At 37.3% G+C, this 27,110-nt stretch overlaps 1 protein-coding gene across 1 annotated transcript; it reads right to left on the bottom strand.

Annotated features, from left to right (window-relative positions):
* Positions 1-93: 93 nt before the first annotated feature.
* Positions 94-27,110, bottom strand: SH3TC1 (SH3 domain and tetratricopeptide repeats 1). The gene is made up of 17 exons (XM_049797935.1): positions 26,903-27,110; positions 24,400-24,474; positions 22,056-22,183; positions 19,428-19,533; positions 17,438-17,581; positions 16,562-16,739; positions 15,715-15,788; positions 14,596-14,791; positions 13,561-13,688; positions 11,308-11,349; positions 8,035-9,723; positions 7,163-7,343; positions 4,606-4,756; positions 2,351-2,473; positions 1,916-2,066; positions 818-1,014; positions 94-583 (listed from the first exon to the last, which is right to left on the bottom strand). Exons 1-17 carry the CDS (start codon positions 27,108-27,110, stop codon positions 353-355), a joined length of 4,002 nt encoding a protein of 1,333 aa, XP_049653892.1. The 3' UTR covers positions 94-352.

Here is a 27,110-nt window from a genome sequence, read left to right as displayed (position 1 = left end):
AGTGTCTTTTCTCTAACACTTTAATATTTTTCATTTCATTTATACATTGATCATTTTCTGGTATCCAGATAGACAGAAACAGCTAGCAAAGAAAAATGTACTTAAAAAGACTGTTGGGTTTTGGTTTTAGTGCACAGGCTGACCCTTAAACCAAAAGTAAAAGGCTATATCTTGGAGACAATGAAATGTAGTTCACTGTCATATAAACTGGTAATTTAGTCTGGGATGCTGAGCTCTGGCTTACAGCACGTGCACAATGAGACATTGAATGCATTCTGCATCCTCCTAGAAAGCCAGTGCAATATTTCTCTAGGTACTTCTGTAGTTGTTAGACTGCATTTTCCAAAGACGCTTACAAATTCTTGTAACACTGATCAGGAGCTAGATTTATTCTCCTAACGTTCAGCTCTGTTGCAAAGGTTCTTGCCTTTTGATAGAAGAAGAGAGACATTTCCCGATCCACAAGGAAGTTATGGTATATTATTGCAAGTCTTGTGTAAATCTTCAGTTGAGCTTTTTTATTGCCCAGGTCCATGGCAGCAGCAAGTGCCAAATGATAATAGCCTGCTGCATCAAAGGGATCCTGAAATAAGAGACACAAAGATAACACCCTCTATAGCACAAGCCGTGTAAGAGGACATCCAAGTTCAGTTTATTAGGTATCAAACAAGAATAATGTAGATTCTGAACTTCAGTAGGTTTTCTCACTTTATTATTTACATTCTAAATGCATAAAAACCAGAATGTGGTAAAACCTGACATTATGAAACATCATTCAACGTAACGATTTTCTGCAGCAGTTTTTAGTATTCCTTACCTTAAGGTCATAGAATATAATGTCTCCTAAGATCGAGTACACCTTGACGTAATACAGTGTTTCCTCCTCAAACTCCAGAGGAGAGGAACAGAGGGACAAGGCCTTTAAATAAAAGTGTTCAGCTAGTTCACAGTGACCCAAATGATGATGGATGGCAGCCAGCCGATGGTAAGCTATTCGTTCATTTAGCTGTTTTCCTAATGAGATAATGTATGAGTCAGAATAAAACCAAAGAGACAAAGTAGTCAAATTGTGTCAAATCAGAATACATCTATACTATTTTTTGTTTTACTTCTATATGGTATTTGCTGAGTTTTTATTGCATAAAACTAATTTTGCTTAAGAGATACATAAGCCAAAACCTGCCCTTTAAGAACAATACCACAGAATTCCTGAATTTCCCACTGTAGGATTTAACAGTATCTGGGATTTTCTTAAGAAATAACTACATTCATCTCTCATGTATAGATATATATACCCTGTGCATACTTACAAAGAATACAAATAGGTTATTATGATAGTAATGAAAGAAAGCAAGCTAATGGGATTAGAGACTCCATTACCCCTTCCACTACATAATTTACATCAAAAATTATGGCAAAAAGATGATTTTCAGGCTGATCAAAATGACCTGTCTGTTCTTGTATGGAGGGGCGAGAGGGTTCTTAATCAGCTGAACAGCTCTCAAACTTGAAGAATAGTAATTTTTGAAACTAGCCCTATTGGTTTTGGTTACTTTATCCTAGATTAGTTCACCAGCAAGGCTATGAGAAAATATGAAAGTATATGACACTGAAAAGCCTCTTGGGACAATATTATTCATCAGCGTCACATCTTAGCTGTGAGAAGCACACTCAGTTTGGACTTGAAATCCCAGGTTTAATTCTGTGGTCTACCAAAGGTTTTCCGTAAGAACCTGAAGTTAGAAGAGGCAGCAATAAAGTTATTCATTCTTGAATAGAGGCAAAACCAGCAATTATGGTATTGTTAAGAAATCCTGGCAAGAAATCTGGCTGAATTCAAAGGAAGAAAACTTTAGAGTTCTGCTATATTTTAGAGATTTCAGTAATATTCAGCTATAATTGAAATTGGTCTTACCTAAATTTACACTGAGCATGAGAGATGCTCTTGCATATTCCAGACTTTCCTCATAAGTCTTCAGATTCACCAGCAATTCCACCAGTTTATTGCATAATCTGAGTTCAGTGTTTTTGTTGCCAGTCTGCACAGCAAGTGGAAGAGCCCTGTCCTGAAACACGTAACAGTTTAGATACAGCTGAACCCCAAGATGTGCACTAACAGGCTTCCATTATGTCATGTCAAGCAACTTCTGGTTTCGTTTTGCTCTTTGATTATATCCTACACTCAGAAGAGAATTTAAAATAGGTGATATCTATTAACACTATGACAAAGTACTCAGCTGCAATACACTATAAACTGCTGAGAGGATCAGCTTTTGGTTCAGCATTTGTAGAACACCTGCTATGATGGGCAGGTACATAACTATTAATGCAGTAGAAAAACTGCACAAACCCTGTAGAAAGTCACTGCTTTCTCCTTTTCCCAAGTACCATTGAAAAATATGTCTCCAGCAGCTTCAAACAATTCCATTCCTAAATTTGGATCTCCTGTGTAAAGAGCAGCATCTTGAGCAACCTGAAAACAAGGAATGGTGAAAGAAAGAAAATAAATCTTGGTTACTTCTTGGTAAAAAAATAAATAAATACTAACAATTGAAAAAAAAAAGATCTTGTTAAGGCCTCTCTTCTCATTATAAGATAGGAAAGTCTATATTTGGTGAGACCATGCTCTGTCTTTTTTGTACCTGTTTTTGAGCAGGCCAGCAGCAACTGCTGAAGAAGGAATATAAGAACCTGGGCACATATAGTGTCATGGTTTCCCTTTTCTGGCAATAGTATCCTCCTACCTTTGTCAGCACATAGCTCTCTAAAAACAGTGTATTTGATAGCTGCCACATATTAAATTTAAATTGGATCAAACTTATCATAGAAATAAATTCTAATTACAAGTTAGATATTGCTAACATTGCAGATTTAAAAGCCTTTGAAGTGAATTCCATAAACAAATGCAGCTCCACTATCCTGTTCTTCTGAAATAATAAATATATGCCATGTTAGCAGAAAGGATTTCAGGAAAGGCAGCATGCATCCTCCCCAGAGAAAGAATACAGGATACTCAGTTATTGATAGGATGAGTAGTAATGAGAAAGGGGACTTTTACATGAAGCAAGATTAAGAATCTTGCTTTGGCTTTGTGATCTTCCGTTTTCAAATTGCATTCAATTAATACAAGCCTAGCTTTCTACTTAAGCACAGAGGCAGTGATCCTTTTACACCTATTTTGGCTTCAGGCACCTAAGAGCTCTCTTGCATCACATTGTGGAAGTTGTTTTACATGCAAATTAAGATGTGATGACTCGCACAAATTACTGGCACAGTGGTCAACATTTAAGTGGGCAGATTCCTGTTTTAAGACTTTCCTCATGGACAGGCACCGACTCCCTGCTTTAACTACCAGTTGCCATACATGCACAGTATGAAATACACATGCATGTCCCTGGCCCACTCCTCCCTCTTGGAGGAAATAAAGCAGATGGAGAAAATCATCCCACATGCTGATTTGGCCTTTGTACCACCAGGTGACTGACCTGGGGACTATCAGCTAAATCATTTAGTAAAAGAAAAAGAAGTGACAGGCCTATAGCACAGTCCCTTCTTGTAAACACATTTATTCAGTTTTCCTGGTAAATATTCAATAATGTAACTTATTTCAGAGAAAAATTAAAGTGGCCCCATGTATTGTGTCTCAGTACATTTTAAACATGAACTTGTTCCCTGGGTTTTCCTGCTTTGTAGGTTTTTTTCAAAACATCTTAACAGGCATCTGATTATTTTATTTAGAGATCATCTTTTGGTACCCAAGACTCAAATCTTACTATATCAGGTTCTGTATATATCCTGCACTACAAGGCAGCACTCTCCCTCATAACAGAAGAGAAGTATTTTTAAATCCTTTACAAAACTGAGAACCTAATTCCCCAAATACTTCAGTGAATGGCTAGGAGCCATATAGACAACTGAGAGTCAGATCTGGGCTGCAGTGCCACTCTGAGAAAAGACTCTGGATCATCCAGTTTCAGCAGCCACAAGGACTAGATCCCCATTTCAGGTCATCTTTCAGTCTGTGTTAGCACAGCAGTAGAAGCTGCAGCAGGTCCCCGTCAGTTGGGGGGGTCTGAGGTTGCAAGCCACATGCCTCTGGTCTTACTGTTGCAAAGGTAGCAGCAGCTCCAGCTGGCTCCATGCCATGCTATGCACAGCCACAGAAAAAAAAAAAAAAAAAAAAACTTTAGATGCTTTGGAAATGCTTCCTGAAAAAGCTACTCTTTTCCTGGGGATCTAGCCCACAAGCCAGCATGCTGATTATTATCTGTTATCCACCAGCATGTAGCATGCATACATGGTTTGATTGCTGTGGTGCTGTATAGCTGGTAGACAATGATGAAGGAATACACAGAATTTACAACAGAGCAAGCACTAAAAAAGGTCACTGCCCAAAATCTTTCCAGAGTCAAGCAACAGATTAAAACAGAGGACCAATGGAAAATGCTGAGACTTTCAGCTGTTAAGCATTACATAAATAGTGTTACTATATGTTCAGAACGCCAGTTAGCAAAATCTCTGGGATCACCATATTGAATTACTTACTCTCACCATGCCACCTGCACCATGTTTGACAACACGTGCATGCCTGTGTTGACAACATACCTGAATATAAAGATCCACAAGCTCGTTCTGCCTCAGAACATAATATATCTTCCCTGCCCGTAGCCAAGCATATGCCTCTTTCTCTTTTTTCTGGAGATCTATAAATATTCCAAGGCTTCTTTTGGTATACTCCAGAGCTGACCTGTAAGCCCTGAAACAGGGAAAACTGCTAATCACTGAGGGGTTCTTCAGAATTGCAAATGGTTTTCTTCATAGTGAGAAAAGCTTTATGTTAATATAAAAGACAATCTGTTTCCCCTATTCAATGCACAATTGTAATTTCTCAGCCACGTTATACTAGTAACTAGCAAACTCAGTCTTTTTCCTCTTCCTTTTTTTTTTTGGTCAATCTATGTTTCCTGTTAGATTGTTATCACATTATGTTATTTCAGTATCGTTTAGTTTAGATGTGTCCTTCCCCTACCTCAGGCTACGGACAGATGGGAAAAAAAAAACCTCTCTTCATCTTTAGCTCTTCTATCATTTATGGCTTTTTCCTAGAAACTTCAGAAAGAAATTGCATCTGTAAATATTTTTTTCTAAAATCACCTAGCACAGATTAATCAGCAGTCGTAGAAAAACTTGGTGGGGGAAGAGAACAGGACACGACATGACCAGTTCTAGAAGCACCTAAATTATCAGATCATTGAGCAGTGCAATTTTCTTTAAGTGTAAGGGCATAGTGCTCTCAGAAAAGTAGTCATACTCTTAATTGGAAAGACCTGGCAGATTGATTGATCTTACGGTGCTTTATACTGGACATAGAAACCCCAGACTTCTTAAATCCTTCTGTCCTGTGTTGGACTCCTATCACCTTGACGTGATGCATTTTTCTCCAAGCACAAGACGCAAACATACCGAAATATAACATGAACTGCACAGTTTCAGTGACTCTTTACACAGTACATCTTTAGAACAGCCTGCTTAGACCTCCAAAGAGATCCAAAACAAATCTAGAAGTAATACGCTCCCTCGTATTTCAAACTATCAAGATTTCAGTTCTGTCTCAATAAGGTATCTCATCTGAGGGAAAAAATTAGTTTTACTACTTTTTGATTCTTACAGAAATTGAAGAGAACTGACACTCCTTTTATACTCATGAGATGAAGTAAAGCTCCACTTAGTCTGACATTTCAGTCTTCTCTCCTTTGCTAACAAGCTGCTAACATGAGGAAAGGCAAGGCAGTTGAAGTAGTCCAACTCCACCCAATTACTGAATGCTACTTTCATCCCTCCAGAGTTTTCGCTTTTACAGCGGACAGAAGCATATACCAATCCATAACCCAGCACAGCAGCTGGAACAGGTCAGGCTGCGTCTGCTGGCATGGCCACAATAATTCACAATGGAGGTGGTGACACCAAGGACATCACTGGTTTTGTTACTTCATCATAGACACATATCCTTGTTACTCAGGGCTGTTAACTCAAAGAATACTGATACTATGGTCTAATACCATATTGAGTACGTGCTATTACCCGGTAGTCTGCTAAGGTTACACAGCCAACATCTGGGAGCCAGGCTTCTAGGATACATAGATTTTATGTACTACACACAACACAAAGCAGCAGCTTCTCCAGCTAACGAAATCCTTCTGCAGATCCAGGTAGTTTAAATCTTAACCAACTGAACCAACTGCTGTCTTCAGCCTCTCCAAAGGATGTTCACCAACTACATCATTGAACAGCAGTGAACAAAGCAAAATAAATTAGTTGACATACTAGGAAAGGTAGATGTTTGGGCTGTAGCCCCTTAAAGCTAAAATAAGCATCTACTCTCCTTCTATAACTGAGAATATTTTTTCCATCCTTACTGAGGCATGCTTGAAAAATACCTGAATCTAAAGTGACTCCCTGAAGTGAGATACAGTAAGAAAAAAAAAAATCAAAGCTGTCTTAAACACTTTAAAAATTGTCTAGAGAAACCTCTAAGTTTCCCCACCACCTGTTAGTTACTATGGACTTGTGCAGTCCATTTTTTCAATAAAGCAAAGCAAAAAAATTGGTATTCTGAAAATAAGAATGGCATAGAAATTGCTGGAGACTGACACTACGCAGTTTTGCACATAGGCTTTGTACTTATGTAAGTTTTGAAAAAAGCATTTCCTCAAAGAGAAACACTTACACAGAGACAATTTGATGTCTGACCTGTTTGGAATATGTCACTTGGTTTCTAATGGAAAAAAAAGTCTTGTAAAAAAAATATCTATCACCACAAACAAGTCACTTGCCAGCAATAGTCCTAGAGCTATAGCAGTCATCAACAGTCGCATAACATAATACTTTTAAAACATATTTACATATATTTTAAAAATAATTTGGCTCTTGAAGTGGTGCTAATCCCTGCTGTACATCTTGTCTCCCTTGAGAGATGATAGTTACTTAAAAAAAGCCAAGAGAAGTCACCACTAGCACTGGACCCTTCAATTCTGATAAAGTATATTGGCAAAGCAGAGAGAAAAAAAAATCTGTCATCTTCAGCTGTTGCAAAATTTGAGTTCTTTAGCATGACAGAAGAGTTACAATCAGAATAAAAGCAGTCTCATTCAGCATGTCTTACCTTTCTGTTCCTAAAGACAAATAGAGCTGACTAATGGTTTCCAAGATTTGTCCCTCCAGAACTTTGTTGGACATCTTTCTAGCTAAAGATAGTTGATATTCATTATAGATGACACACTGAGCCTCATTGGGAACAACTGTACTGTAGAACTGACACAGCAGTTTAATTGCTTGTAGTTGACCTAGGAGAATAGATTGGAAATACCAACATGAATCTCTATTTTAAAATGAAAGTTAGATTAGTTTTAAAATAATTCATTCTTAGTGTTTCACAAAACAGTCAAGCACAGTCAATGAATAACAATATAATAGTCATAACAAGGAGATTCCACTGCTGGTTTCTTCACCCCCAAAGTTAACAAAGGCTAGAGGTTACTTCAGACTTGATCTCCAAAATAAAATAATAGAACAGTCACCTTACTGTATAAGCTGCCTTAATCATTGTAGAAAGAATAAATAAATAAAGCATGGGTCTTCTAAATACAACTATTTTATGCAAAAGTAATCCAGTTTACCAATTGTTTTCATACCTTTAAACTCAAGTCTGGTGCTGTTTGTACTACCAATGATATCATAACTATTGTAAATATTCTTGAACATAGAAATTTCTAGACTTTTTACCAATTAAGTTATTCCATTTTTTTAACATTTAATTTTCTCTATCATTTCTGACAAATAGAAGAGCAAGCCAACCTGTATTTATTTCTCCACCACTATGGGAGGGAGCAAAGATTTCAATCACTATGATAGCTGTCACATAACCGGAAAAAAATGCTGTTTAAGGAACAACTATAACATACCTATACAACAAACATTCCCAAACAGGGTACATTTCATAACTTTGGGGGGGGGGGGGGGGGGGGGAATACTTACTTTCCAGATGATTTGTCTCCATTGCAATTAAAAAAGCCCATTCATAATAAAACCTTCCTTTTTCTCTTTGAGTTCCATCAACATAGTAACATCCCAACCGAAGGAGGACTTGGATAAAGTCTTGGCCACAGTCCGTACTTGGAAGTTTGGAGAATAGCTTAACTGCCCTGATATAATAATGTTCTGCCAGCTTGCTGGCTGCTACATGCAGGCAGAGTGCCCCAAAATTAGCCAGGGCTACAGCTTGGTTATGGGTCATATCAGTCTCTTCTGAAAGACGCAGTGCTTTGTAGTAGCTCTGAGCAGCTTCTTTCGTATTGTTTGTTCTTTTCAAAGCAATAGCAAGCATATTATAAGCGATGCCTAGTTGTTGAGGATTGCTCCAGGAAGAGTCCACAACAGCATTTAAAATGGCTAAAGCCACATCATATTGCCTGTAAAGAATGTATAACCAAGCAAGTGAAACCAAATAGTTAATAGTTTCCTCTGGCTTAGCAGAAACATCAGAGTCAAGTGCTTTCATCATGTAAACAATGGCTTTTCCATACCGTTTGTGGTGGCTGTACAGTTTTGCTAAGCTAAGATAGATGGTGCTGCATAGTCCTTGCTGCTCATTAGTAAACACAGAGGAAAGTGCTTGTATGAGGTAAGGTGCAGTTTGGGATGGGAGTATTTGCCTGGGTTTTCTCATGCCATAGAGCTTGGGAGCATTTTTGATTACTAAATCAATCCTTTTCAAGGCATCTGTTAAAGTACTGGAGCTCTGGGAAGAGGCGACCTTTATGCAACTTAACACAATGTGTGGCAAGCACTTCTCATTGTAGGACTCTGCTAGTTTGAAATAACAGTTGTTTGATAAGTTGTTTTGTAAACCCAAGTCATTAAGCAATAGTTGAAACCTTTCCAAGAATGGTAGTGCCTCTTCATGCTGTTTCCGTGCACTGTAATGTTTTGCCAGTAGAAAGCATGCCCTTGCCTCTGCATGTTTGTTCTGGCTCAAAATTGTCCTCTTCAGAGCATACTTTAGAATATCTGACTCCAGGTCAGCACTGCAAATATAATTTGGAATTCCCATGAGAAGAGATGTAGCCTTATCAAAAACATGAGCACATTTTTCTTTGTTCTTCTGTGTCAAGTAGATGACTGCTAGATTTGTATAAAGAGCAATTACAAAGTACAAATCACTAAACCCTCCATCTACTGCTCCCAAGGCTTCCTCAAAATACACCCGAGCTTGGGAAAACTTCAACTTTTTAACACTGAGCCTGCCTAAGAGAAAGCATAGCCTTGCTAGCGCCCAGGACATACCTGCTTTCTTTGCTGCTTCCCTTGCTAATCTAAAAAAGCTAACCAGTTCTTCTTCTTCTGAAAACCCATAAAACATGCTATTGATAAATGCATAAGAGAAATCATACAGGTTTTTGAAGTTTCTGTCATATTCTTTCCTATTTAAGTAGAGTATCAATGACTCAAAGATGTCAGATGCCTGAACATCATCTTGACATATGTGGAAGCAAGGTCCTTCAGGTGAAGGAAAGATTTCTGTATTTGGAGAGCTAGCAGAATCCTTTCCTTCAGTAGTTGGCTCTTCTGCCTGGTTGGCCTCCAAATTCTTGAAGTTCTTCAGGAATTTTTCTATCTTACCGTTCTTGCTAGTGGATCCTGTGCTAAAATGTGAACACGGAATTTCTGAAAAAATAAATTACAGATCACAACTTCATGTGTGCATGCACACAATGATCTTTGATAGACCAACAAAAACATTTATCAGTAGAAGATGCTGTTAGGAAAACATTATGTAAACATACTGCATTTTCTTAACAGTATGTCTAGGAGACAAGCTAAGGGTGAGGAAAGAGAGAGATCAAGAAGGATCAGGGAAGAATAACCTTGGGAGACTGGAGGAGTGGGGCTAAACAGGACTTGCCACATGTAAGCAGGTTGCTGATCAGTACGCTTGTCTAGCCAGGCCCTGTGCCTGATCCAACATTAATCCAACTGAAGTCCAACATTAATTCAGACTGGTTTGTGTCTGAGTGTATTCTCAAAAAGTACACACTGAGCGCATATTCTCTGTTCTCTCTGTGCACATGAGCGAGAGAGATCTGCCAATGAATTACAATTCAGACTAGTTGGTAAGCAAAGAAAGATCAGAATCTGGAAAGACACAAGGTCTGGATAAAGGACCCAAGGTCAGGGCACGGATGGACTTAAGGCCTAAGGGAACTGTGAATTTGAGCACGCGAGTTAAGTAAGGGCGTGTCTAACGTCCTGATAGAAAACTAAGGCAGGTTAGCGAGGGAGGGTGCGTAAGACTGAGCTATTGGAGTTGTTGAAGTCTCACGTGGGTGCTGTGAGGGTGCCTGCAAAGGTCCTGTTCTCCTGTCCACATTACCTCCGTGTGGCCAGCCATGCCTGTGTAGTGTGTAATAAGATTTCTCCTTTCAACCAAATACCAACCCCGATTCTCTGCTGGCACAGATTAACTTTCTCAAAATTACCAAGTTTGTGGTGATTGATGTGGTCATTGATCTAAGTTCTAGTACTGACATTGCTGAACATCTTAAAAATATGAGACAGACATGCCATCATTTCGTTAGTCCTCCCACTGTTATCCAGCCAAGGCAATAGGGCAAGGACTAGGGATGTAGTTTACAGTCATAGTCAGTGTAAAGCTTACAGCTGTGTATCAACAGGAATTTACTGAAGATGCAGATTTAGAGCTCAGTTTCCTTAAAATCTCATTTCTGAAACTGTTCAGCAGAATCATAAAAACTGATATTTAGAAAAATGTAGTACAAGTAATGATAGTGACAGCTTAGCAACTAAATGCCAAAGGGAAATAATTCTGCATCCTCATCAAAATATCCCCTTTGGGAAGTATATTTATGGGATGAAGTTTTCTAGCAGACGGAAAATCTGCTGGAATTCAAAGTCAGCACTTGCCAGGTGCCCCATAAACAGTATTTTGCCATTAAACAACATGAAGGGGTTGGAGGGTGGTGCATGTGTGTGTGTGTCACAGCAGTAAAAAATAAGTCATACAGTTTGCAATTGGATAGCAAAGTCCAAGAAAGACATCTGATATAATTGAAACCCCACAATGTCTTACAGAAAAACCTAGTGAGAAGGGGTTAGAGCAAAACCTAGGAAAGCAAACAGCGAGAGAAGAAAGTTAGAAGACATTAGAAAGAGAAAAAGCTGGCAAAGATACCAAAAATATCAGAAGTCACATTAACTTTATGTAAAAATTGTATGTATATGAAGTATTACCACATTCATGAGCTTTCTGAAATTCTGGTTCTTCTAATTGGTCTGTAAGAAAAAAGAAAAAAGCCATGTTAGTTATGGTATCTTGTCTTTCAGTTTTAAATCTCCTAAAATAAGGCTATTTTTTAGTTTGGAATTCTTTATGTCAGAAGAACTGGATGTGTCCTGGATATTTAAAAGAGAAGAAATTCCTGACCCAAAGCTAACAGATACTAGGGACTTACCCTCCTGCTGATACAATTCACTGCTTTCTACATGGTTATCATGCACCTACCACTGCTCAGGAGGGTGGGGAGACATCTGCATATTGCAGTTAGAATTAAAGCCAACCTGTTCTGCATGAGGGATGCATCACTGCTGCATTAAAATACAAGTAGGCAGTGTAGATACACTCATTCCCAACAACCCACCCCTAAAGTGAGGTAACAAAAAGCCCTTAATATTGCCGAAAGATGTTTTAGTGTCACTCCCAGGGCAGGATGGGGACGAGAAATAATTATGTAGGGTAGTTTATGCAGATAAGAGTGTCAGACTTTTGTGGCCATTCCAATAGCATGCAGATGAAAAATCCCTGTATTTATCTTTTCTTTTAAAAGGTGTATCTAAGTTCTGTAGACATTAATACTATAGATCGAGTTTGAAATGTTTAACATAGCACATCTGTAGAATATTTAGTAACTACTATTTTGTCTAAAAGATATTTCTCAAGGTGTTTCAGTTGGCATGTTGCATTTCAGGATTATATTCACTGTCTTTCATATACCAGATGCAATATTAAGTGGTACTGAGTGTATGAAGGATATACCTAGAAGCAGAGGCTCACAGAACTAGGTCTATTTTAAGCTGATGGAAAGCTATTTTACTAGACTTTAAGAATGACCTCTCACTGACTGTTTACTTCTGGATCTCCTTCCTTTAAATGCTTTCCTGACTTTGGTGGACAGATACCACAGATGTTTACAATAGTTGTAACTTAATGGTCTGAATATCTAATTGGAGAGGTGCTCCTAAGTAAATACTTCTCATTAAATTGATGTAGATTGAAGGAATCAAAACCCCATTTACTCAGGTCACACAACAAAATATCAAGTCAATATTGAAAATGCTTGCTCTGGGTAAGTCAAGTTATGTAGATCAATTGTGCAGTTTAAGAGAAAAAAAGTGGTAAAGATGGTACTATAAGCTGGGGAAGATGCAAAAAGAAGTTAGCACTTGTAAAGATTAGGGAGATGAGATGTGGTGAAAAATGTGCGACAGGCAAAAATAGCAGTATGTCCATTAAGCACATGAAATTAATTTAGTACCTAATAGAGGTGTGAGCTTTTGTTTCCAGGCTTTTCATTTGAGCAAGGAAGGCAAGATGTGAAGTCATTTTGCATATTGACATGAGTTGCATTTTGCAGCTCGGGTCTGGCATGCCTTACTTATTGATCACACATATGCTGATTTGCAGAATTAAACCAATGCACCAGAGTCAAACCTACACACCAGCTCCTTCCAAATTGGAGCCTAGAGGCCTGTCTCTTGGGATGGCACTAATGGAGATAAAACTTTATTAGATATTTGACAAACATACAGATCACCACAGAACAGCCTGTGGTGGGATAAGAAATCACTGCTCCTGTTTGGTTCAGCAAGACAAATATATTAACACTACCTTACACTAAGTCTGTAAAGGTGAAACCCCAGTTATCCCAATTAGTTTATGCAAAGCATGAGCACTTAGAGGAATAACAGCTGTACTGGAGATGATGTAGCTAAAAGTATTTTTATCCTTGGTATGAATAGGTTTTGCTATTTTTCTATACCTTTGAAAGTTAAATCGAGCATGAAGGAGGTGTATGTTTGCATTAGCTGTCACTAATTATTATGCCACCTTTCCTAAGAAGAATAAAAAGCCAGCAGTATTTGGGTGAACATGCTGCCTTTTATAATGCAGCACTATGACATTTGAAAGCTTGAAGATCTGTTCAGCTCAGTAACTGAATTTTTAAAGCCCTGCTCTTTAATTCACTAAAAAAAAAAAGGGACAAAAGAAGATTTGTAAATGCTCTGCTGGGAAAAGTCTTGCATCAGCAGGAAAGTAGCAAAGATGATATAAAGGATTTTTACATGCCATATCTATGATCAAACTGAATACCAAGATATTTCACAATAGGGGTAAAGGCTGGAATCTCATTGAAATAAAAAAAATCAGTTATAACAGGGATATAGGAACTGCACATGTATCATGCAGTAAAAAGGAGTAAAACTCACCTATTCTGTACACAGAGCAAACATCTGTGATGGAGGTTTGTTTCAACAAATGTATCACTTCTTGCAAATTTTTTTCTTTTGAAAAAAAAGATAGCTCTTCTGCTTCAAGGAAATCCAGGTCTTGTGGTCTAACAAAGAAAGGATAAACTTTGAAAGTGTCTGAAAGCAGGTTTGGCTTGAGGAGATCACTGCCTCAGCCAAATTTGAGCTTGTTAGGGAAACTAATACAATCCTTACATTACAGGTTCTCATGTGTTCAAAATTAGTAACAGTCATATTTATAAAATATATACAAACTGATGATAGCTATGCTTGCAGCTAACAGTTTCTGCCATATCAAAGTAAGTTTTATGCCTGTGTCATGGTATAGCATTTTATGAGAGAATTTATTAAAAGCACAAATCTTTAAGGACATTATGGTATTGATCCTCTAATACAAGCTTAAAAGGTACACATCAAATGGATCTGCAAACAATGTTTAAGAACCCCTTGTTTCAGCATGTAGACAGTCTAGACATACTAGTAAGAGCAGCCTATTAACATGGTGCCAATGCATGCTGAAATGCACACTTTTTACAGGTTTCTGTCTGCATTATGAGCAATTATTTGTAATAGGAGCCCCATTTAAAGCAAGTTAAGGCCTGTAATTGAGGGTACTAGCAAAAACAGAACTTGGATGCTTTAACATAAATCTTGAGACCAGCAAAAATAGAATCTTCTGCAAGACTAAATCTTCTTGGATCTTGTGATCCAAAGCACAGAGACTGAACCAGATATAACAGCTACAGCAACCCCTTTTACCAGTAAGAAATTCAGATACAGGCTGATAATATTTTCCAACATTTAAGCAGACTTCATATTCCAATTTCTTTGCATTTGTTTTGACTGATACACACTATGACAATTCTCAAAAAAAAAAAAAAAAAAAACCAACCCAAAACCTACCACAAAAAAAAATCCTGAGTTTAACATTCAGTATTTTAAAGCTCAAGAGACTAAGTCTCTTTTTGTTTGAGTTGCATACATATCACTTACTCATTTTTAGGTAAGTCCAGTTTAACATGACTTGTCTTTACAAAACCTATTTTGCCGGTAAACACATGTCTTCCAAGAAACCATTCCATGCATTCAATGAAGTAACCAAGGATCTCAATTTTGTCCCCTTCCTGGAAACTAATCTCTCCCGACACAACACTTTCATAATTTGTCACAGCTAGACAGGATCCCATTGCTGTGTAATAAGGAGATAAACAATATTTTCAGAGAAAGCACTTTAACAATACAAATACAATTATTAGAGCAGCAACTCAGCAGAAGAGCATATTTAGCAAGAGACACTCCTGGAACTCACGAGTTGCACATCTGATGTGGCAAGATTTAAAGCATCTAAACCTTATCCATTTGGTTTGAGCAATTAGAATTGTAAATAACAGTATAAAACTCCTCATTTCCCAGCCATTAGAAAGGAAAATCTAAGATGTTCTCAAAATTCTAGCAAATTCCATCATGAAGTAACAAAAACAAGTTTTCTGAGTCCCTCTTTTCTCTCTTACTAAAGGGCTCTGAACTTGGGCCAGAGTGAAAACACTCGAACCAACTAACAAAATCCTTATTGGATAAATATAGTTATAGACCACTCAATACAGTATTAAAACCAACATGAATGATAAAAAATAAGCAATATTTACTCTCTAGCCTCAGAACATCTGTATGAGTTTTATGTCTCTGGCAGTATTAGGATAAAGAAGTACACATGTGAAAGATCCACAATAACTACATTGGCACATTTTCTTATTTTTTAAACTTTGTCATAAAAAAATCTACAGAGGCATCCTCAAATTAATTACTCTGCTATACTTTGTGTACCTACTTAATACAATATTTAGGAGAAAAATGAGAGATACAAGACTTCAGATTTTACCTCAACTTAGACATGTCTAGCCATATGTGTTGTAAACCCCTTTAGTCATAGGCAGAAGTTTATGCTCTTACTAAGTTTACTGCAATATAATTTTGAAAGCTGTTTTCCCATTCTAATACAATGCGGGGGGGGGGGGGGGGGGGGGGAATACTGAGCCTTTCAGAGTCTGTTCTATAGAAAGCACAGAATAAGTTAATTTTTTTTTATCCTGATGTTCAAATGGGGTTTCTTACCAACATTCTTGATTGATTTAGATTCAGTCTTGCATGCAGTATCAATAGGATTAGAATACATTCTAAGAAACCACCTGAAAGTAGAAAAACAAATTGGAAATTAGTGCATGAAACACTTCACTAAATGTTGTGACAATAACAGTGATATTTTAAATCCATTTGGAAACAGGTGCATCCCTCCCACAATTATCTTTCAATTTCAGAGCTGTCCATACACTTCAGCCACAGCTGTGTTTTCAGTAATACTAGTAGTAGAAGCAGCATTGCTTCAAACAAACCTAACAGAGAAAGTCACACTATTTCTCCCTGCCCAAGGTTAACAGAAAAATTCCAGCTCTTTAACTAGTTTTTTAACACCAAGAATGATTTTCTGGTGATTCCTGAAGTGAGTCCGTTGGTAAGTCCATTGATACAATTTTGGCTTTATAGCAATTATGAGCTTGGACATGACCGACACAAACTGCGTTAAGGAGGTGTATGGGCTCCTGTCAATAATGTTGACTGAAAACACTGCTAGCCTGTTATCATCCATTATTTCCAAGCATCCTGAAAAAGGAAAATTCTTACTTTAAGGTATTTTAGAAGTGTTAATATTTTTTATTTCAGACTCAGGAAAAAAAGCAATATCTAACTCACAGGAAGGATAACCATCTTTAAATGCTGCTCTGCAAGCATCTGGATTAATTCAGTTGTGTGGTATGGAAGGAAATAGAGCATTTGTTCTCAGTGTTAATGGAAGATGGATGTTCCATAACAAGCTACCATTTAGAGACACCTATGTCTAAGCAGATTTGTGTACATGTGGAACAGATGCATATGAAATAGGTAGCTAGAATCAGGTACCTACTGATGAAAAGGGATCAATGGCTCCAGAGAAGCATTAGAGAGCATGGTCATGTCACCATCCACAGATCCACCTGTTACACCTTCAGTAAGAGTCCCAGACTCAAAATAAGTTTTTACTTCATTGCCTATAGCCATTATCTTTCTTATCAGATTGTCAGGACCTAAAACAAAAAATGCCCCTAAAAAGCAAGCAGTGGAGATGTCATTTTATGTAATGGTTTAGTGTCACACAAGCTTTAAAACTGGCTTCAAGAGCATTAGTAATATTCAATTAAAGATAGAAAATCTGAGATGTCACAAGAATTTTCTAATTGTCAGATATTCATACATTTCTATCTAGTTTCTCTTTCAGTAAAATGCAGAGCTGATATGTTCAATGAAGTGTCGAACCCTCTTCTGCAGCAATATTTTGCAGCAAATTACCTAGACATATGTGTATCTATATTCCCTAAAGAACACAAGAGGTGTTCCTATTGCATTAATCAACAATCCATCTAGCCCATCATTCTGTCTCTGACAGTGGCAGCAGGTGATGCTAGTTAGGAGAAGCACATGAGCCTGGCAACTATCTATAATCTCTCTCCTGTACATCTCCAGGACCTGCAAGAATATGAAGCAAGTTGGAATGTACACCCCTGCCTAATTCTTTTGGTATACATTTATGGACCAGATGCAAATGAATTTCTCCAATCCCCCTATGATCCTACTGAACTCAATCTGTGTTTGTTCCTTTCTCTTCTCTTTCTGGTACGTTCAGAGTGAATAGATTTAAATTTCAACTTCATTAAGTATTTGAATAGGCCTTAATGTTTGCTTTTAGGATTTTAAAGAAAGGTGCTTCTCTCAATTTAGCCTTAGCATGTACAGTCTTCCTTACCTTCCTGTACTAGCAGGCTTCTGTACATCAAATATAATGATTTTTCATTTATACAGACTTCAATGCCTGTTTCTTCTTCCTCTTGAGAATACAGCCAGAAAGATTGATCTAGGAATAAATTCTCCATGCAATGATTTATAAAACCTAGGGAAAAGAAATTTCAATTTGTTTTCTTCGCAGTTTTACAGTATTATACAATAAAATAACCTTTCAGAAAGTCAGAGACTGAGGTAGGCATTCAGATAACTCCTTTATTGCTTAACCCACAACATAACTAATTTTACTACACAGTATTGGCAGTATTGGCAAAATTACATCCATTGTTACATGCATTACAGCTACTTTTGATGCATAGCTCTCACAAACTACACCTAAAAGGTACACAACTTTTCTGTGCCGAATCCTGCAGAAACAGCAGAGCATGTCCTCCCCTTACAAGGGTTCCCTGTAGTTAGTTTACCTATATTCAAAACGTTTGGAGTCTGAAAGGTAATCACTAACAAGCTTTGAACAACAGGTTCTCAGCACCACTTAAATGACAGATTACTGGAAATAATCTCAAAAAAAATAGTATCTTCATAAATTTCTGTTGCCCAATTCAGCTGTGCTGATAAAGCAGAAACCGTGCCTGGGTATCAAATTCCTGGAATTTCTTTGGGACAGAGATGATACCACATACCAGAATTACACAAATCAGAAGAAGGTAGTGCTTGATTTGGAAACTGGGACTCCTTACATTAGGATTTAGGGCTTTCAAAGCTATTTGATAGTTACAGGGAGATGTGGATTGGTGTATCATAATCAACATGGTATAGATAATAGATTATTACTTAAATGGTCAACATTAATACATTAGCTAATCCTTTGTGTATAGGTTATTATAAAGAGGAAAGCTGGGCAGATCAGGAATTAAGGTGCTACTCTGCAGTTTGGAAGATGCTGAATCAATTCCCTGTTAGCCAGAACCTTGCCTAAGAAGAAACTTCATCTTGTTATGCTTTCTCTGCAAAGTTGCATTGAAACAGTATTTTTTCTAGTTCTCTAAGGAGCATTTTAAAATACAAAATAGCAAGTAAGTAGCAAACATGAAATTAAAAATAAAATTCATTATTTTAAATTGTTGTGATGGAAACAGGAAAATTCAATAGTAATGTACACAAGCTCTCCATATACAGAAGAAAAAAATCAAGTGAACAAAATGGAAACAAAGAACTGATTCAAATGCTATTCTTCAGAAGCCCTGTGAAGTTATAGGATATTAAAAATGGAACTCAAATCAATGGCATCATATTGTTACAAAAGGCACGCTCAAATTTAGAAACAAAACTGAAGCATGCAAAGCATATGAAGCAATCTTTGTTTTACTTGATATTTCCTCTGAAGTCTTACCAACTCTGTCCACTATCTGCTCACTACTATTCAGGAAAGATGTAGAACAACTAGAAGAGTCCAGTGGGAAGCATGAGCAAAGATCTAGAAAATACACTCTGTGAAGAATTATAGGAATTAGGGTTGATTTTCATAGTGAAAACAACACTAAGTGGAAGTGCAAGTTAGAAGTCTCTAAATAGGTATTAGCATGGTCCAATGAAAGAGGAGTAACCTTGACATGTCTACAGTGAGAAGAAAAAGCATTTAAGTTGCAGCACAGGTTAGACTTTAGGACAAAAATACCTGGATTGGAATAGACTGCTTAGAAAAAAGATATGACCTGATTCTGGAGTATCTAACTGAAACAAGACACCTTCCAGGAACGATAGCTGTAACCTGTTTTGGGACAAAGACAAGTTCTCCTGGAGGCTGGAACTTCTCTCCAGCCCTATCACTAGTACCTGATTCAGGAACATTACTTACTGCTATTAGGAGTTAATACAAAGAGTCTCAAAATCTTGTTCAACAAGTTCCCAGTCAATCAGAAATTGTGTGCAGAGGAACAAAAAAAACCAACAAAAAACACATATTGAACTGTTGTATGGTGAAACAGCTTTACCCAGTGAGTGGTAGGTTAGAAACTTCCATATTTCTTCAAAAGTTTTAAATGTCACCACTATTAGATCTTGATCACTATGAATAGACAGCAGTCTGGCAGAGAGCTCCTAAAAAAATATCAAACCCAGTATTTTAATTACAATTATACTAGACTTGAGCATAATTTCTCACTAGGTAACACTTGTGCTAAAATGTTATGTATTAAGAAAGATAAAAAAATCCTCCAGGGTTTTACCTATATGAGATATCTGTTCTTTAACACATACCTACAACATACAGTGAGCCAACTTTTGATCTTATTTTTTCTTACCAATTGTACCAACAGTTCCAGCAAGGTTAATTTACAGAGGAATGAAGACCTCAGGACTGACCACACTGAGTGAGACTAAAGGCCTGTCTGGTTCAGACACATCTATGCCTAGTGGCCAGTATTCTTTATTTAGAGTGTGAAAGCCAGGCAAGCATCTAGTGGTACCTTCCAAGAATACCCTCCTAGCACAGAGCAATTTCCAGCTTGGGAGCTGCCTTTGCCAGACCTGTGGGCATTAATGTTAAATAGTGGAAATTGTTTCATTGTTCTTGTTGGTTTGGGGTTGGTTTTTTTTACTTAAAATTTCTCTAGGTCACTTGAACCACTGTAAATTTTCAGGTTCCACAATATCCTGCTGTAGGTTAGCCTCAGAGCTCTGTACACATATGAAAACATATCCTCCTTTGATGCATCTTTGAACCTGCTACCTGGTAGCTTCAGTCTTGTTCCAGAGGAGACATTGAATAGTCATTCCCTAGTTCACTCTTTCCATGGTTAAGACAATTAAATATACTGGAGTACTTTTTTTTTTTTTTCCCAAAAGATGCAGTAAGATCCTTTTCTCCTCATTTGTACTGGTTTGTGTTGCTAGAGTAGCATTAAATTGTGTGTTTAAAGATAAGCAGTGATCATTGTAAATGATAATGATGGATTTCATAAGGGATTTCAGAAATGCTGAAGGGGAAAACTACATAAACCTTCAAATAAGTGAAAGAAATACACATTTTGATGGATGCTAGCCAAAGAGTGGTAGTATACCGTCTGGTTGCACTTCAGTTAGTAGCTTAAAAACAGGGCTGTCCCATCGCAATTTATGAGATAAGTATCTGAGCCAGTATCTCTGAGAATAAATCAGATGCAAAGCTAACAGGTATAATGCTACTGTATTATTTCCGAGTACAGTACCCTTGCTCCCATCACATCAAAATTGAAATGTATCTTAAAACAATTTAAGGACAAAGAAATGGATTCTAACTCAGGATGGGGGGAAATTGTCCCTCAAACATTATCTGTAATCTGAGCAAGATGGAGCTGATCCACTGTTTTTATGACCATTATGTCATGATTTTAAAAGATCTCTGAATTAATTCTGTTTAACTTCCATATTTTCAATTCACACAACATGAACAGATTAAAAAACTAATTCTTCTTTGAAAACAAGAGTCCAACTTAAGCCTCTTCAACAGGCATGCCTCAATACTGCTTTGATCTTCTGCATGCCCCTTTCTACACTAGATTAAATATTAATGTAAGCCTGAAATCTATTAACAAGTTGCCAACACATGCTAAAATATCTCAGCCTCAAGGGCTTTATGCACTGCTGAATATCAAAACAACATTCTAAGGAAACTTATCATTATAAATCTTGCTTCCTTCAAAGTCCTTTTCCCAGTCTGTTTCTAATAAGGCCACAAATCTAGTCTATTTGTATGCTGTTTTCCCTCTCCTCCTGATCCCTTCTCCCTTTCTCCATCTCCCCCTAAACAAAAGCCAGAGCAGAGCACCAGGAGTACAGACTGTTTTCACAGCCACAAAATCTGCAGGCTGGTGGTGGAGAGTTCACAACACATTAAAGGAAAATCGTGTAGAAACACATGCATCCAAGACAGTCAAAGCCATAACTAATTACGATTTCAGTGTTTGGCTTGCTAGTGACAGAGGCAGGAACTCATGGCTCAGACAAAAAAGAGACACCAAAGGTCAAATGGTATCATCCTGCTTTTTCACCAAGAGGGAAGAGGAGACTTTAAATTGTATTTGTAGCAAACCTTATTGGTGTAGAGGATGGGTTTCCTATATAGAAACAAAGACAGTAATAAACATTGGCCAACCCTCTTTTATGCTATTTAAAGCTATGGCCATCTAGCCCTAGGAAGTGCAGCATTTATGCTCTTCTCCTTCAGACTTCCTCTTTAGCTTAGCAGTGGCTTCCAAGGTAACTTGCATGCCAAATGACTCTAAGTGACTGGAAACTGAAATGAAGAGTCAATATGAGGGCAAATTAAAAAAAAGAAAATTAAAAATCAGAAAACCACTATTTCCTTTGATGTAAATCAAAGCAGAACTTTTTTAAAATAAAACCCTTCTATGTCTTATTTAGCTGAGTTTTTTATTTTACGTCACTTTGGTGTTCCAGTCTTCTTCAGTGATTCAGTATTTCTCATGTCTCTAGATGGCTTTGGGCTATTGGAAACTCTGGTCACTCAATTTCAAGCATACAGCACGTAGATGGAAATGGGACCAAAAATCTCAGACTACTTCAGTAGCACAGGGTGTATTCTCTGAATAAATAAAACAATTCCCAAACAATTTACTTACACTGAAAACTGCCATCACCTCCCTGCTGTCATTTTCCAGAAGGCGGAGCTGCCCTCTGAGCTGTCTTTGGAGTCTGGAATCAGGACGTCCACTCTTTCGTCTTATCATCGTTAACTTCAAGGAGATATCTGGAGAAGGACATCCATTTACAGTGCTACAAGTTTTGTGAAGGAGCTTTGGAGAACCAGAAAATCCCTCAAAAATCACAGAATCCACATTAAGAATTATTTTTTCAGCTTCAGAGACAAAAACACAGAAAATTGACTTACTGCATGTTTCTTTTTCATTTTTACTATCCAGTAAGATAGGAGCCTAGCATGAAACACAAGGGTATTTTTCAGTTGCATAATAAAGGCTACAGCTTTACAAAGGAGGGCGATGTGAAAGTCTCTAGAAGTTTTGGGATACAACTGACACTTGGGAATGGAGGAGAAAGAAGAGAAAAAAAGCAAGCAAATTTGTCAGATTAGACAGCTCTACAGACATTGACAACATGCCCAGATTTCCAAATATCCCATGCATATTTTAAAGATTGAGGCAAAAAAAACCCCAACAACAAAAAACATGGATAGTTCAGCATGTTACAACAACTCTTTATGCTAATCTTCAGTTCATGGTTATCTGACATGGTCACCCCCACTACTTCAGAAAGCTTCTATGAATTGATTATTGAAAAAGCTGTTTCTCAGCCGAGCTGGTTGAGCAGTACCAACAAAGATAAATGGTCCAACTAAAAGCTGACTTACATGATTTCCCCAGCACATCTGAAAGAAGCTAGATACCTGTTCTCAGATCCTGACATCTGTTTCCAAGAGGCTTTTACTACAGCTAAGGGTACAGTTTCAGCTAGCTTCTCTCAGATAAAAAGGATCTTTGATAAAGCTGCTTTCATTCTGCATGTCTGTTAATTTAACTCAATAACAGTAAATCATATTCATAAGCTTTCAGATACCCAGATGGGCACATATAAGCCAATAATACCCACTCAGGAAGAATGCCAATTGAAAGCGTGTAAATAGGTCACGCTTCAAGCAATAAATGGGATTACTGTACATCCTAAAATATTCCACCTCCTCCGAGTTTCACCTTTTAATGAGGCAAAATAGGTATTTTCCACATCATAGCCTAATATGCTGCATCTTAATCTGTTTTCGGAGGGCTTCCTATGTATTTCTCCAGGAGTTTTACAATGACTTGCGCCTAAATTGCTCATTACTTTAAGGCCAGGAATTGTGGCTCAGAACTATAAAGCAGTGTTACAGAATTACAAGGCCTCTCTGTTTAAGCTATGGTCATATAGTCAATTGTTAGCACAAAGAACACAAACTAGAGTCTTTAAACGTTACTCTGATCACTATTAGGTAACAGTATTGTTGACCTTTTCATTTTACTTGAAGCCATAGAAGATACTGGCACACGAGAAGACTATTACTTAAATATCTAAATTTTTGTTTTACATAAATTGATTCCAAGTTAAATTGTGTTTCTACAGTTACATATTTAAGTCTTATGTAAAGTTAATATTACCGAAATAATAATTACATTGAATTAAAATAACTGAAATATGACTGCGTCTGCCAAAAGAACTATTAATAATGCCTTATGGAAATGAAACATGGTCCAAAAGCCCATTGCACCTATGGTAATCTTCCTGTCTGCTTCTGTGAGCTCTGATCCACACCCCCAGTTAAGAACCACCCAAATTCTGTATGGAGCAAGACACACAGGTACATAAGCCCAATAATTTAACTACAAATAACCACTTGCCTGGGGGAGACTATCTACCACTGATGTGATTTGTCAGGTCAAGCCAAGAAAACAGAGCGCATCCCAGTGTTGTTTTTCAATGGTTCTTTCTCTTCCTCCACAAGAGAAGGGGAATGTGACCAGACCCTCAATTCACAGAGCAGGCCACGAGTCCGCCAGGAGAGAAGCCTGCTGTACCTACTTACTGAAGAACTGCACTCAACTGCAGCTTCATTGCAAATACAGCATTAAAAAAAATAATAATTGAGACTTGGAAAGGCCACAAACTTAAATAAGACATTCAAAGAATTGAAACCCATACATAAAATAAGCAATGAACTGTTTATTTGCCTTCTTTTTTTTTTTGTTGGCCATTACAATATAGTCCATAAATTATTTCTGGCTTGCAAAGCAGTTCTCTCTTTTTATGAGAAATTCTCAACAAGTCTTATGTACAAGCTGGATATTTCACAGCTGCCATGAAGTATATTATAAAGTTTACAGGAGGGATGACTGCAAAGGTTGTTGACGTAGTTGTCTCAAAAAGTCAGCAATGAGAAAAAGCATTATAAAGATACGATGGAAGAAAATGCCTTACCAGTTGGAAAATTCTCTGCTTGACTCGGAAGGGTTCTTGAACTGACATTTGTGCATTTTTCACGTTGAGAACACTCTATTATTATAAATGAAAGGAAAGGTTAAGTGTGTTTTCTAAGTCCATATAAATCACACTGGAAAAAACCAAAACAAACAACCCCACATCCAGGCCACATCTTCAAGTGTTTGATGCACTGGATAATTGCTAAAAGAAAATAACTATATTTTTTTCCCCCCTTCCTGCTATATAATTCCCCAAACCCACAAAAAAGCATCTGCAGATCATTTCTCTCCTACTGGGGAGAAAGTTAAATCTTGGTTTCATCATTTTGATGTGAAGCATCAAGATGATGGAGAATTGGTGGAAAGATTTCCTCTAAGGAAACTGAAGTCCCATTTGGGAGGGAGCAAGGGTCAGACTTTCTCTTCTCTTGCAACTATACTAAGAAGTGGCTTCCACTGAAGCTTCAACTGGTATAAATTGGCAATGATATGAGTGCCTTGTACCAATTCATACATGGAGAGAAATAATCCTTCTCTTTATTTGTTACAAGCTTAATACTTGGGAGTAATGTAAAAACAAGTGATTTGAAGTTTTAGAGACATGACACAAAATAATACAGTTTATGTTAATAGTAATCTGCTTTTTTCTTTTTTGGCTCATATTTCTTCCAGTCCTTTTGGAAATGATTTTTCATGCTCAAGAAACACCCATTCCAACGAATTCCATTTTCTCAAGTTTCCCTTGGCAAAAATCAGTAGAGACAAGGCTTGATTTTTCTAAGAATAAAAGTGGGAGAAATAAATCTTTAATTTTTAGAAGAAAACTTCTGAGACAATTTCCATGTATCCTAAGACATTTTTCTCTGCAGCTCTGCTTTAAAGAAAAAACTTGTAATATAGTAGGACACGGTAATTTCTAAGTCTTCTGCATCTTCCCTCAAGTGCATCTATTGATGTTACATGAACAAACACAAATAAATAAGGATAAACACAGAAAATTCCTACTTCAGAATAAAAGGCAGTAAATAGTAAAAACGTCATCTTTAAGGCCAGTTATTAGTGTATACTAGAATTAGAAATTGCAGTTCCGATGCACTTTGGTTTTTGTTGAGTGTTTGACAGGGTGTTGGGGCTTTTTTTTGTTTGACCTTTTTTTAATCTGGACTCAACAATGGTTTTTTTTTAAATAGAAATTTGATAGTAAGCTCATCGCCATGTAGGCTGAGTGTATTTAAGGAACATTATAAATTTAAGTTCCCCACAGCTTCTGGGACCATGCTTAGTTGTAGTTCTGCTTTTTCTTGTTTTAGTCAGAAGCACAGACAGAGCAATCGTCAGAAGTTTGACATGTTATCAATTGCTTTGATCATCATTTAACAGTTGATGAGGATGATTAATTAGCATAAGTGAACTTGCCATTACTATTATTTCAATATTACCAGATATGGACCTTCCTTGAAAGGTATTTATCAAGACATGATTATCCAGTGACTAATATTTTATTTAAAAATTAAACCTAATTTCTATGACTTTTAGGAGAAAGCAAAAACTATGAGCAAACATTTTATTACTCATGAGAGTTTAAAAATAATAGTTTGCTATTAAATTTGAGCAAAAGTGTAAGAGTTACTACAAGTACATTTTAAACATTGAGACTGTTTAAAGTGCTATAATTAGATTTAAAGACTTAACATGAACTCCATGCCCTATTCCTAATTAATGGAATGACTTGCATACTTCTTGGCAAGCTAAAGAGAAACTTTATACTGCCCTAGGATGCTTGTACCCAGTATTCTTTGATGTCAGCAGAGTTGCAGCTGTGAACAGAAAGACATTGTCTAAACTGTAGGACATATAATTTAAAATGAAATAGTTTTTCCATGATTGCTTGATATATTTTCACATTCAGAAACCTCTTGGGCCTACTATAAAGTAAGAGTCTGGCCACTGGTTTTGAGACACAGCCACCTATGCCACTCCACCCTTCCACCCAAAAAGGGTTTCCGACTTGCATGTTTTTACTGCATGAAGTGTGTTTTCATTTGCAGAAAAATAAAGATAGTATTACATCTTTTGATGAAAAACAGAAATCTAAGAATTTTATTAATAGAAACATACAGTCTAACTCATCTTTGCTTCTGAGTCTTAGAGATTATAGCAAAAAGTGCTAGACAAAGAACTTCTATTTCAGTATTCCGGCTCTTGTGTTATGAGAATATTTGTCTGAGCTTATCTTAACTAATTAACGGCTAATAATTGTCTGCCCAAAGTGAATTTCAATATAGATCATTTGGTAGTCCAATCTATGCAGTATTGCCATGGAGGAAATATAGCCATTTGTTTTGTTGCATTTAACAGTTGTATTTCAAAAAAAAAAGCTCAGCTGAAAAACACATGACAGTTCTCTGCTTGGGCACAGCAATCAATGTTTAAAGAACACAGTAATTTAAACGCAAAGAGTCAAGAGCAGAGTGACCAGGTTATATTGATTGAGGTCTTACCCGTTTCTTCTTGCAACGTGTCCACCCTGACTCCATCCCTGACAGTGCTGACAGCAGCATTGGCCTCTGCACATTTCCAGTCAGACCCGCACCTTCCCTGCTCCATTTCTTTCCTCTCCAAGTTCCTGTCTTGCTTTCCCTCTAGACCAGGGATGACGGTGTTAGCACAGAACACAGATGCGCTGCCTGCCACTGCTGAACTCTCCAT

The sequence above is a fragment of the Accipiter gentilis genome, chromosome 3, assembly GCF_929443795.1.
Source record: "Accipiter gentilis chromosome 3, bAccGen1.1, whole genome shotgun sequence".
NCBI lineage: Eukaryota > Metazoa > Chordata > Aves > Accipitriformes > Accipitridae > Astur > Astur gentilis.
This window is presented reverse-complemented; position numbering and strand designations above follow the sequence as displayed.